Source organism: Nesoenas mayeri (genome assembly GCF_963082525.1).
Source record: "Nesoenas mayeri genome assembly, chromosome: 27".
NCBI lineage: Eukaryota > Metazoa > Chordata > Aves > Columbiformes > Columbidae > Nesoenas > Nesoenas mayeri.
The window spans coordinates 3,232,609-3,243,544 of record NC_137555.1 but is presented as its reverse complement, the minus strand read 5'-3'; the positions used below and the strand labels follow the sequence as shown (position 1 = coordinate 3,243,544).

At 57.5% G+C, this 10,936-nt stretch overlaps 1 protein-coding gene across 3 annotated transcripts; it reads right to left on the bottom strand.

The window, feature by feature from the left end:
• Window positions 1-725: 725 nt before the first annotated feature.
• LOC308050271 (uncharacterized protein C2orf42) lies at window positions 726-10,774 on the bottom strand. 3 transcript variants are annotated; one of them, XM_080360291.1, is made up of 9 exons: window positions 10,720-10,774; window positions 8,291-9,131; window positions 7,435-7,545; window positions 7,012-7,116; window positions 5,212-5,316; window positions 3,890-3,997; window positions 3,298-3,398; window positions 3,070-3,226; window positions 726-1,305 (listed from the first exon to the last, which is right to left on the bottom strand). In XM_080360291.1, the coding sequence occupies exons 2-9, from the start codon at window positions 9,117-9,119 to the stop codon at window positions 1,094-1,096; spliced, it is 1,728 nt and encodes a 575-aa protein (XP_080216417.1). In that variant the 5' UTR covers window positions 9,120-9,131; window positions 10,720-10,774; the 3' UTR covers window positions 726-1,093. The 3 variants fall into 3 exon arrangements, with proteins under 3 accessions (XP_080216417.1, XP_080216418.1, XP_080216419.1); XM_080360292.1 differs by lacking the exon at window positions 5,212-5,316 and having other exon boundaries at window positions 8,287-9,131; XM_080360293.1 differs by lacking the exon at window positions 5,212-5,316.
• Window positions 10,775-10,936: the final 162 nt, after the last annotated feature.

Genomic DNA, 10,936 nt, shown 5'->3' with positions numbered 1-10,936 from the left:
CTCGGAGCTCGCCGCCGCTTCCCGGGGCTCGGTTGGAGCGTTTGGGAGTTCACTGCTGCCCTACGGGATGAAACGGGCTGCTGGGTCGGAGCTCCCTCCCGGTGACCGGAGCCCGGTGCAGGTCCCCAGGGCCTCGCCGGTGCGTTTTCGGAGCCCCCCGGAGCTCCCGGGCAGGTGCGGGCAGCCGGGGCCGTCGACCGGGAGCTCCCGGTTCCTTCCCGGGTGCTCGGTGCCGCCCGCATCCCCCCTTTTAACGCAGGGGCCGGGTGCAGGAGGCTCCGGGCACCCCGGAACTTCATATTAATCTGTGATTTGCCTTTTTTTGCAGGTAATTGAAGGCGTTTTACGTTCCGGAGCGGCCGAACGAGCGGTGGGCGCGGCTGCAGGTGGGTGCCGGGGCTCAGTCGCCCCTTCCCCGGCCGGGCGATGGAGCTCCGGGAAAGGGGGGCGATGGAGCTCCGGGAAAGGGGGGCGATGGAGCTCCGGGAAACGGGGGCGATGGAGCTCCGGGAAACGGGGGCGATGGAGCTCCGGGAAGGGGGGCGATGGAGCTCCGGGAAGGGGGGCGATGGAGCTCCGGGAAAAGGGGCGATGGAGCTCCGGGAAAGGGGGCGGTGGGGAGCCGAGGTCAGAGCGGCAGCATGATTTAACCTTTGTGTCTTTATCTCTAATTTCAGGTAGAGCCGAAGTTAGGATGAGGTTCCTGGAGCGGTTGCCGCGGCTGGGGGAAACTTCTATCGCTCTACCGGTGACGACCCGGGGATGGGGCCGGTTCAGTCGCGGGGTCCCGGATCGCCCCCCCCCCAGCCTGGGGCAACTTTAGTCTCTTTTGTTTAAAATCTTTGTCTAGCGCTTACATGGGGATCCTCAGCGTCCCGTTTGGGGGAGTCGGAGGAGTTTTCTCCCCCTGGGGGCAATAGGGTTTTTCTCCCCGCTCATGCGGGTGCCCCCCACCCAGGTCGGGTGCCTCATCTTTCCCTTCCCGGGGGGGGTTCCAGGGCGCGCAGGGGAGTCAAGACCCATGCGGTTTGTCACGATAGTTTTATTTTCTGCTCGTTTCAGGCTCCGGAGCGGCAGAGCTGCCGGCGGCGGCTCAGGGGAAGGGGACAGCGGCCAGGGCGGGCAGGTCGAGCGGTGCATCGAGCCCCGGGGGGGTCCGGTGCCGGTCCGGGGGCGCCCGGCGCGCTCCCCGCCGCCCGTACTGGAAGCGCAGCCGCAGCTCCCCGACCCGGGCCCGGGGCAGGATGTCGGGGATCCACTCGATGACAAAGGGGGTCGGCTCCTTCTGGGCCGGTGACGTGGTGCCTGGGGGGGATAAAGTGGCGTTAGAGCCCCCAGCGAGGGCTGGGGGGGTGTTGTATTTTTATTGTGTTTTTTTCAGGTTTAAGTTTTAGGTGGCTGGGGAATCAGCGGATGCAGAAGGAGCCGTAGGGTGAGTATCCGAGATATTTTGTTGGATTAGGTGGGTTGGGGGTCCCCAAGTCGTGTGGGTGGCACTTCAGGGCCCCCTGGCCAAGATGGGAGTGTGTAGGTAACAGGTTTTTTGGTCTCAGTGTGTGTTTGTCTGTTTCAGGTGCCCAGAGGAAGGGATTCAAGTATCTGCTGTCCCAGGTGCGGTTTGTAAGGGTGAGGTTTATATGGTGAGCGGGTCCCCGTTTTGGGGTGATGCGCACAGTAGAAGCCTCCCCCTGTGATGGCCGGGAGGTTGTGTGGAGTATTTGGTGTTAAAGTGTTTAATTTTCAGGTTTTTGGAGGCAGAAGAAGCAGAAGACGGAACCCTTGGGGAACATAAGTCCCCAGTGTGGGACTCTCTGCTTGTTTTCAGATGGGGGGGTGGCAGCTTGGGGTCCCCATAGTTGTTCTGCTCAGTGTTTGCTGGTGGTTGTGTGTAGCTGTCTGGTGTTGTGGAGGTGGTTGTACTGAGGGGATGGAGCCCCTGAGGTCAGGGTAGGGTTTGTTCCAGGGGGGTTTCGGGCTGTGTGTGTGAGACTGCGCTTGTTTTCCTGGGGGTAGGTTGTGGTGTTGGTGGAGCTGAGGAGGTGGCAGGTGGTGGTAGGATCTGCAGTGAGGGTGTTTGTTTTCTGGGGCTGAGTGGTGATGGTGACAGTTGTTAGCTGTAGAAGTGGTTTATCGTCTAAGTTGGATGGGTTGGTCGTGTTATGAGTTTAGCTGAAGGTTTTAACTTGTCCTGTGTGTCTGTTATTAGGTGTAACTGTTTTGGTTTGTATTAATGTTGGTAGATGTTTTGACGGCTAGGTTTGGAATGGTTTGTTCTGGAGTTTTTGTGGGGTTTTTTTGGTGTCATTTTTAAGTGGTTTTGGTGTGGTTGGTTGTTTTTTTTCCCTTTTCATGTTCTGTTTTCACTTTTTTTGGTGTTTGGACTTTAGATACAATAACTATTTGGAGAAGGAAAAAAAACCTCATTGTTAGGGTAGGGATTGTGGCTGGTGCGTGTACGTCAGAGAGGTGATTTTTTTGGGTGGGAGGGTGGGTTTGACATTATTGAGCAGTGGCTGAGGGGGTTGACCCCCTACCTGGGGAGGGGGTTGGACCCCCCGTGGAACTGACCCCTCGCAGCCTCCTCTGGGGGTGGCCTCAACCCTGGGGCTGAGCCCCCTCTGAGGGGGCAGCTGGGGGGAGCCCTGGGGAGCGCAGGGCCCCCTGTTGTGGGGGGAACAAGGGGGCGGTGTCTGAAGCCCCCCCCATCTGTCTAAGGGGGATCTCTAATTGCTGAGACTCCCCCTTAGCACCTGCTAAGAAGGTCTCTTTTGGATGAGACCCCCCCCTACTTCCCAAGAGGGGGGGCTCTTCCATTGGCCCCATTAGGGTCCTGGGGAGTTTGTTGGGCTGCAGAAAGCCCCACTTGCACTGAGGGAGCAATAAGGCTGCACTGCAAAGAGCTGCTGGCAGATGAGGGGGGGCCTGTACCCCTCCACTCTGCTCCAGCTGCTGTCCAGGCTGCCAGTGCTGGGGGGGCGTGGCCCTGTCCCCTCTGGAGCTTCTGGGTGAGAGAGGCTGAGGCTGCCAAGCTGAGGAGGGGGACAGGGAGCCCTGGTCCCCCCCACTCACCCACTTTGAGGAAGGTCTGCAGCTCCTGGGGCCGCAAGGGTGGCTGCTTCTCGGGGGGCAAGGGGGAAGCACTTTCCTCCTCTGCCCTGGGGCTCCCCCAGGGCTCGTAGGTGCCGTCCCGGCTCTGGGTGAAGCTGCGCGTGAGCTCCAGGGGCAGCTGTGGGGGAAAAGGGACAGTGAGGGGCTGGGGGGGCTGCATGGGATCTGGGGGGCAGCCCCTGCCCTCACCTCTGGCGTGTCGAAGATCTGCTTGACCTGCAGGACATTGGTGATGTGCCACGTGTACTTGGAGAAGGTGCCCAGGGGAAGCGCGTCCCTGCGGACAAAAGCTGCGGGGAGGAACACACACGAGGAGGGGGAGTTAACAGAACATTTCCTAAAATGCTAAATGCTTAGTGAAGTAACTTGTGTTTCTCTTTCCCCTTTTTAGTCTTTAGCTTCTGCTCTTCGGCTCAGGACTTGCCACAGTCCAGGAGGCTGCACTGGTTCCTCTAAACTCAGAATCACCAAATCACTTTAGATGTGAAAAATGAAAAAAGAGCTGGGCTGCTGGGATTAAGACTTAAGTAGCTGCTCTTCTCTGCCCTGGCACTTAGCTGCAGAGTTTCTTTCTTAGCTGCAACAAGGAGAAAACCTGCTACCAACAGCACAGAGAGAGACTTGACAATCTCTTTGAGCTGATAGCTTGTTCCCTGGAAGCTGCCGCTCTAAACGGAGGAGGGATCTCTTCAAGAACAACCTGCTGGGGCTGCAGGGTCACCCTGGCTGATCTCTCCTACTTCTATCTGCCCAGAACCAGGCAGGTGTGTTTGGTTCCTACCCGTGGTGGAGTTGGGCAGCCTCTTCTTGGCGCTCCCGCTGGAGATCCGCTGCTGCAGCGCGTCGAAGAACGCCTGGGGGATGTGGAACACCAGCGGCTCCGGCTGCCCTGGGGGGTGAAAGTAAGAGACATGATGAGGAAAAGAGAGACACGGTGTGGGGGGAAAGAGGGGGCGTGTGCTGATTGCAGGTGTTCCTGCTGGGGTTATCTTTGCAGGTGGAGACTCCAAGCACTGGCGCAAAGAGTGCTGCCTGTGTCTGCACTGCACAATAAAATATCTAACACCAGTCAGAGCCTGCTGCTTATGTCCCTGAGCGCACCCTTGCCTCTCCTTTCTCCCCCTCGCTTAGGCTGAACTGCTGTGTTAAGTCCTAGAAGGAGCCATGAGTGGGAATGGATGACCCTTATTGTCTCCTATTAAAGTTGAGACATTCTCTGATGGCCATGCTTAAACTTTTTCCCTTTGCCTGCTCTGTGCTCCAGTTGGGGGCCCTGGCTCTCTCTGACATGGCCAAACCCCCAAAGGCTGGAGGTCCAGCTGTACACTAGAGTGCGGTGATGCTGATTAATCTCACGGGCTGTCTCTAAGCATTAATAATAATGCTAAAAGAGACAGGTTTATGGTAGAAGAGACCCTTAGAAACATTAGAAGTAGAGTGGGCTGTTAACACTTAATGGTGGTTGCTCCTCTGGCAACCGAGACACAAGTTTAGCTCCAATTAGCTAATTGTACATGGTTACACAAAACTGAGGCTGTGCTGCCAGTGCAAGTTGTGCTGCTGGGGTGTGTGGTGCAGTAACCCCCCCCCCCCAAGATATTATTACTGCTCTGAACCATCACCTGTGGCTCTTTGGGTGTGCAGAGCAGCTCCTGCTGAGCACAGCCCAGACTTTGGAGAATGTGGGGAAGATGAGAAGAATACTGCAGTGGTCTACTGCATGCCAAGCTATTCAGTAACTTAACAGCATTTCTGAAACTAAACATAACATGAGATGTCTCCCATTATTACCATTTAATTCATCTCAATTCCCCTGTGCTCCCCTGAGCTGCAGCCATAATCACTAGGGCAATTATCACTATTTATCATTTCTTTTCTCCATTCTCCTGTCCTAACAGAGCACCAGGTTGCAATTCATCAACACTCAGTCCATGTGCAGAAAACTAATCAAAACCCTAAGAAGCCTCCCAGGGTGAAACAAACAATTGCACAAAGTTGGACAAAGCACTCGCCTCCCTTGGGGCTACTGGAGTTATTAATGCTGCCAAAAGCTTAAAATAACAAAGTGGAATAGAGGAGGGGGTGTCCGAAGAGGGACTTTACCTTCAAACTGGTAATGCATGGTCTGGTGGATGCGCTCGGTGACGCTGGCCAGCCAGGCCTGGAAGGACAGGGACACCTGCGACTCGTCCTGCGGCTGCTGGCAGCCTGTGAGGGACAGGGAAGGGATGTCACACTCCACCGGGCACAGAAAATGACCGAGACCGAGTCCCACTGGCGCAGCTCTGACCTTCTACTCCCTGTTTCACCTGTAAGAGTTTGCCCGGCAGTACATACACTAATACCTGTGAAATCGTCAGTTGAATTCAGTCAAAAGACAACCTTCAAATCTTCAGGTCACGTCGTTCATTCCACTGTTGTACAATTCCATGATTCTTTGATGCTATAATTCAAAGTCCAACCATCATTACGTAAATCTACTACTACTCCATGTCCTGAGAACCTCATCTCCGTCTGTCCGACCCTCCAGGGATGGTGACTCCATCACTGCCCTGGGCAGCCTGTTCCAATGCCCCACAGCCCTTAGGGGAAGAAATTATCCCAAATTTCCACCCTCAACCTCCCCTGGCGCAACTTCAGGCCGTTTCCTCTCATCCTGGCATTTGTTCCTTGGGAGATCAACATCCCCTTCACTTCAACCTCCTTTCTGCTGTTAAACACATCTCAGAAACACAATACAACCACAAACCAAACTGTCTGTTCATCAGCCAATGGCTCTGATGGCTCCATTGCCACTGCCTCAGCGCATCACAGGGACTGGAATTACTCAAGTGCTTTAGCGGGGGCAAGAGGCTCCTAGAAACTCCTCTCTGCTCCTTACAAACCCCATCTGCTGTTGCAGAAACAAAATTTGCTCTTAAAAAACCAACATTCTACTGTTAAAAACCCAATTTGCACCTCCACAAGAGCTGCTACCACAGTACAATGACACCAACTCTCCCCCCTAGGAGCGGGACCTGACACGTCCTCACCCTCTTCCCAAAACACTTGCACCCCTAGAGTGCTTGGAGGCATCTGAGGGACCAAAATGAGCCATCACAGCTTGCGAGACACGTTTTCTATGCTCATTGGAAAAGGGAAATAACACATAATTATCCCACTTTCAAGACCAAAACTACAGCTAAGAGCAACAACAGCACCAAATCAAGTCACCTTCCCAGACCCTGGGCTCACCCAGCATGCACAAAGGCTTCGACCAAGTCGCTGGGGACACAACCAGGTTTCCACTGCTTGGACTGAGCTTTCCATCTCCAAACAGCCCATAAACACAGCCAAACGTGCAGCCAGCTGCTCAGAGACACATGATTACACTGGTGCCAACAACCATCTTCCCAAGGCAGCCAGAATTCCCCTCTCCTGTGCCACTGCCCTCTCGACACGGTACTTCTGAGCTAAGAGACACCACAACAAGGTCTCTTCCCAGCAGCTCAGGGCATTAAGAGTTCCTGCAAACACCAACAGAGGGAACACAAGTGACAGAAACCAGCTCACAGCTTTGCTTGACAACCAGATGCACTGATCTATCTCATCCAGAAGTTCACTTAATGGCACTGGAGGGATTAAATAACAATGCCTGCCCGCCCATAGCAGCGCTGGCACCACCACAAACCAAGTTCTTTAAGCTTCCCACACCAAAAAACTCACCTAAGAGCCACCCTGGGAAGAGCTCAGCATCATCCATCCCTAATAACCACAACTACAGATAACCAGAGCTCCGTGAGCCACACGCAGGTACTGACAACCCCGAGGTGGTCGAGCCCAATTTCAGCTCCCAGGGCACAAAACAGCCCCACAAAGCTCCGCAAGGATTCCAGCAACACGAACCAAACGCTGAGCGCTCACCTTGTCTCTTCGGGGCGGAGGCCACGGGCGGTTTCCTCGGGCCGGCTCTGCGGGGGTGGCTGTGAGCTGGGGCGTGAGCCAGGAGGGGGCCAGTCGGCTGCACCCCTGAGAGAGACTCATTTAAGGTGAACATCGCCCTCACAACCATCAAGTCCAACCATTAACCCACCCCTGGCACCACCCTCATCCCTATGAACCTCATGTCCGTCTGTCCAGCCCTCCAGGGATGGTGACTCCAGCACTGCCCTGGGCAGCCTGTTCCAATGCCCCACAGCCCTTTGGGGAAGAAATTGTTCCCCACATCCAACCTCAACCTCCCCTGGCACAACAAATACACCAACAATTCCGAACCTGCATTTGTATCTGCTCTCTCAGCGACACCCCACGGCCACCCACCCCTCAAACCACCCAGCAGACACTCACCGGGCGTCAAGTCCTTTTTCCGCTTCTTGGCCCTGGCGGGAGCGGCCTCCCCAGCCTGCACCACCGATTCGGGGCTCCCAAGTGACGGTGGCACCGCGATCCCCCTCAGACCTGGGAACAAACAGATTCTGGCCCTAAAATCTCCTCTGTCACACGTGGTAGGGCTGTAGGAACATGAGGGGGGGTTCTCGTATCGCCCTCCCCACTCTGGTGCTTCTCCCTTGTCCCCAAACCCCCAGGCACCGCCCAGACAGCCTCACCAAATCCTTAAGTCCTCCCAGCCCTTCAGACACACTTCTGAGGGGGAAAACTGTGAGGAGAGTGGTGATTTCAATTCACTCAGCACCCAGGTCACTCTCCTGGGGACAGATTTTCACCTTTGGAGGGCTACTGAGAGGAGAGGATTAACCAGGGACAACTCTTGGGGTGTGTAACCCCACGAGGGACTGAACCTCAGAGGCTGCTGCTTGTGGAGGGAGTCACAACAAACCGGGCTCCCTTGACAGGGGGTTAAAACAGGCAGGGGGCCAAAAGGAGGGGAACACTCATCTCCTGGGACAAAAGCAGCACCTGAGTCACCCCAAGCGCCCATCACTGCAAAGCTGGGGAGGATTTGCACCCCCAGAGCCCCCCACTCTCCTCCCCACACCCCTAGAATGACCCGCACCCAGGAAGGATCACTCCTCACACTGCTCTGAGCCAGCAGAAGGAGGGACAGGAAATTAAGCCCGGGCTAATGAAGCACCGATTGGTGTGGGGGCAGCTCGGCCACAGCCAGGGAACAAGCACGAGGGAGGGTGGGCTGCAATCAGCCAGACACCCCCCAAACCCCTCCACACGTTTTCCCCTCACCTACCGCCTGCATCATAGGCGAGGAGGTCGGCGAACTCCCGCGCCAGGCTCTCATCGCTGGCGAAGGCGCAGACACAGGCGAAGAAGTGAACGCAGCGTGGCGCCGTCCCTTCCTCCTCCTCCTCCTCGCCACCCTTGCCGTGTCGCGGCAACCGGCACGAGCAGCGGAACCGCGGCTCCCCTGGCGCCTTGGTGCTCGTCCTTGGGCCCACAGACACGTGCAGGTAGCCCGGCCCGGGCTTCTGCCCTCCCTTGCGCTTGACCACCAGGACGCTCTTGGTGACCCGCTGCACCAGCGGCCCCGTGGGCTCCGTCGCCAGCTGCCAGATGCTCTGCTTGGTTTCAGGGGGGGCTTGCAGGGAGTTGAGGACGGAGCTTTTGAGGGCGAGCGGCGTGGCCTCGCTCTGGCAGTTCAGCGCCAGCTTGACGTGCTGGCACTGGTTCTCTGCCGCCCCGCGTGCCGCCGCTTTCAGGCACGCCGGCGCCGAGCAGCGCCCGGAGCTCAGCTGCGTCACCACGGTCCCATCCGCCGTCTGGACGGCCGCCTCCGACACCCCCAGCTCCACGAAGCACCGCTGCTCCGCTCCCCGCTCCCTCTGCCGCACCGAGTACACCTGCGCCGCCGAGCCGGTGACGATCCTGACGGCGTCGGCGCTGGGTGGCTTGCGGGCGCCGCAGCGGAACACGGTCCCGCATGTCTTGTTCTTGCAGCTCAGGCCACGGGTGCCGTTGTACGTGCCACAGCGGGGGCACTTGCGGATGCCACGGAGGGTGGCTTTGCCCAGGTCGGACAGGAACGAGGGGACTTTGGTCCTCGACGGTGCCGGCTCCATCCTCTGGAAGACCTGGAGGGGCAGAAATCGGGGTGGGGGGCAGTGAACGATGGGACAGGGGGGACAGATGCCACGCCGCTCTGGCTGCTTCAGCTCCTTCCCTGCCAATGAGACAAAAAATGACAGCCCTACCTTTGTGGGGGGCACACGGGGAACGGGACACCGAGAGAATCAGGGATTCGTTTGGTTTGGAAAAGCACCTTCAGCTAATTGAGTCCAAGTGTTCCCCCACCCCCGGCACTGCCCCATGTCCCTGAGAAACTCATGTCCGTCTGTCCAACCCTCCAGGGATGGTGACTCCAGCACTGCCCTGGGCAGCCTGTTCAATGCCCCACAGCCCTTTGGGGAAGAAATTATCCCAAATTTCCAACCTCAACCTCTGCTGACACAAGTGCAGGGTGTTTCCTCTTGCCCTGTCCCAACACCGCAATCCAAACCACATCACAAAATGACAAACCCCACGCAGATGGGACACAAACGGGGCGATTCCCCTGTTCCTCCCAGGGGAGTTTTATCCCCAGGTCAGTGGCCGAGCATCCCAAGCACGACTCTGGTGACAACCCCTGGTGCTTGAAGGAGCTGCTGGCTCCAGATCTTTGTTATTTCTCTGCTGCCAACCGCATTTTCTCCTCCTCTGCCCAGGGGACATGAGGGGGCTGTGGGGACAGCCCGCTGCTCACCCAGCTCTCCCCATCACCACCAAATCTCTCTTTTTGGAGGTAAAACCAGGCACTACACACGCAGCCCAGACTTCAAGCTGCGTTTTGTGACAATGAGGGTGTCGGGAGGGGACACCGCGCAGAGGGAAAGGGATGGTCACTGTCGTAATGTCACATCTCATGGAACCATCGGCACCGGGCACATTAGAGTGAATGCGACAAGATGCCAACAAGCTGCTCCCGGTGCTGATTGAGAATCACAGATTCATTTTAGTTAGAAAAGACCTTTAGGATTTTCAAGCCCAACTGTTAACAAGCTTTATATACATCTCGAGATCAGGATGACACCCGATCTCGACTAAAAATTGCAGCTTTAGTCTGGAACGCTTTACAGCCTTTCCACACATTTAGGTTGAACACCAGCTCCTATGCAATTTCCAGCCCGTATTACACAGTATTTAAATCGCGTGCAGCTTCGGGACACGCAGAACGTTCAGAAGGGGCTCAGCCCATGAATATGAACTTCAGCGCAGGTGAAACTGCTTCACTGAGCCACACCCAGGCTGCAATTAAAGAGTAATTAACAGAAAGGAGACTGACGGGGACTGCGCGCTAACAGCACCGCTTAAGCCAGTCAGCGGTTGTTACAAACGGCCGGTAACGGAGAGCAGGTGACACCGCGAACAGCAGCGGGACCGGCACTGACCCTGCACGCCCTACCGGACCCCCCCGGGACCGGCGGGGTCGGGACTGTGGCCCCCGGCCCGAGGCCTCCCCCGGGCCCCGCTCCCCTCAGGCCCCGGTTCTCCACAGGACCGGGCCCGGGTCACCCACCCCGGTCACCGGCGCCTCCTCCGACCCCGCGCCGCCTCACGTCACCGCCGTGACGTCACCGCGACGTCTCCCGCCGCCGCCGCGTCTCCCCCCCAATCCCGCGTTACCTGCGCGGCAGCGCGCCCACCGTCCCCACCCGAACCGCCGCGACGTCGCTCGGCTCCCCGCTTCCGGCGCGGCGCCCCCCCCTCCGCTCCCATTGGTCCGTTGGGAGACACGTGTGTTGCCGCGAGGAGCGCTGGGAGTTGTAGTCCGCGGGGACGGCTCAGGGCGCATGCGCCCGCGCAGAACCGAGGACTACATCTCCCAGCAGCCCCCGCGGCG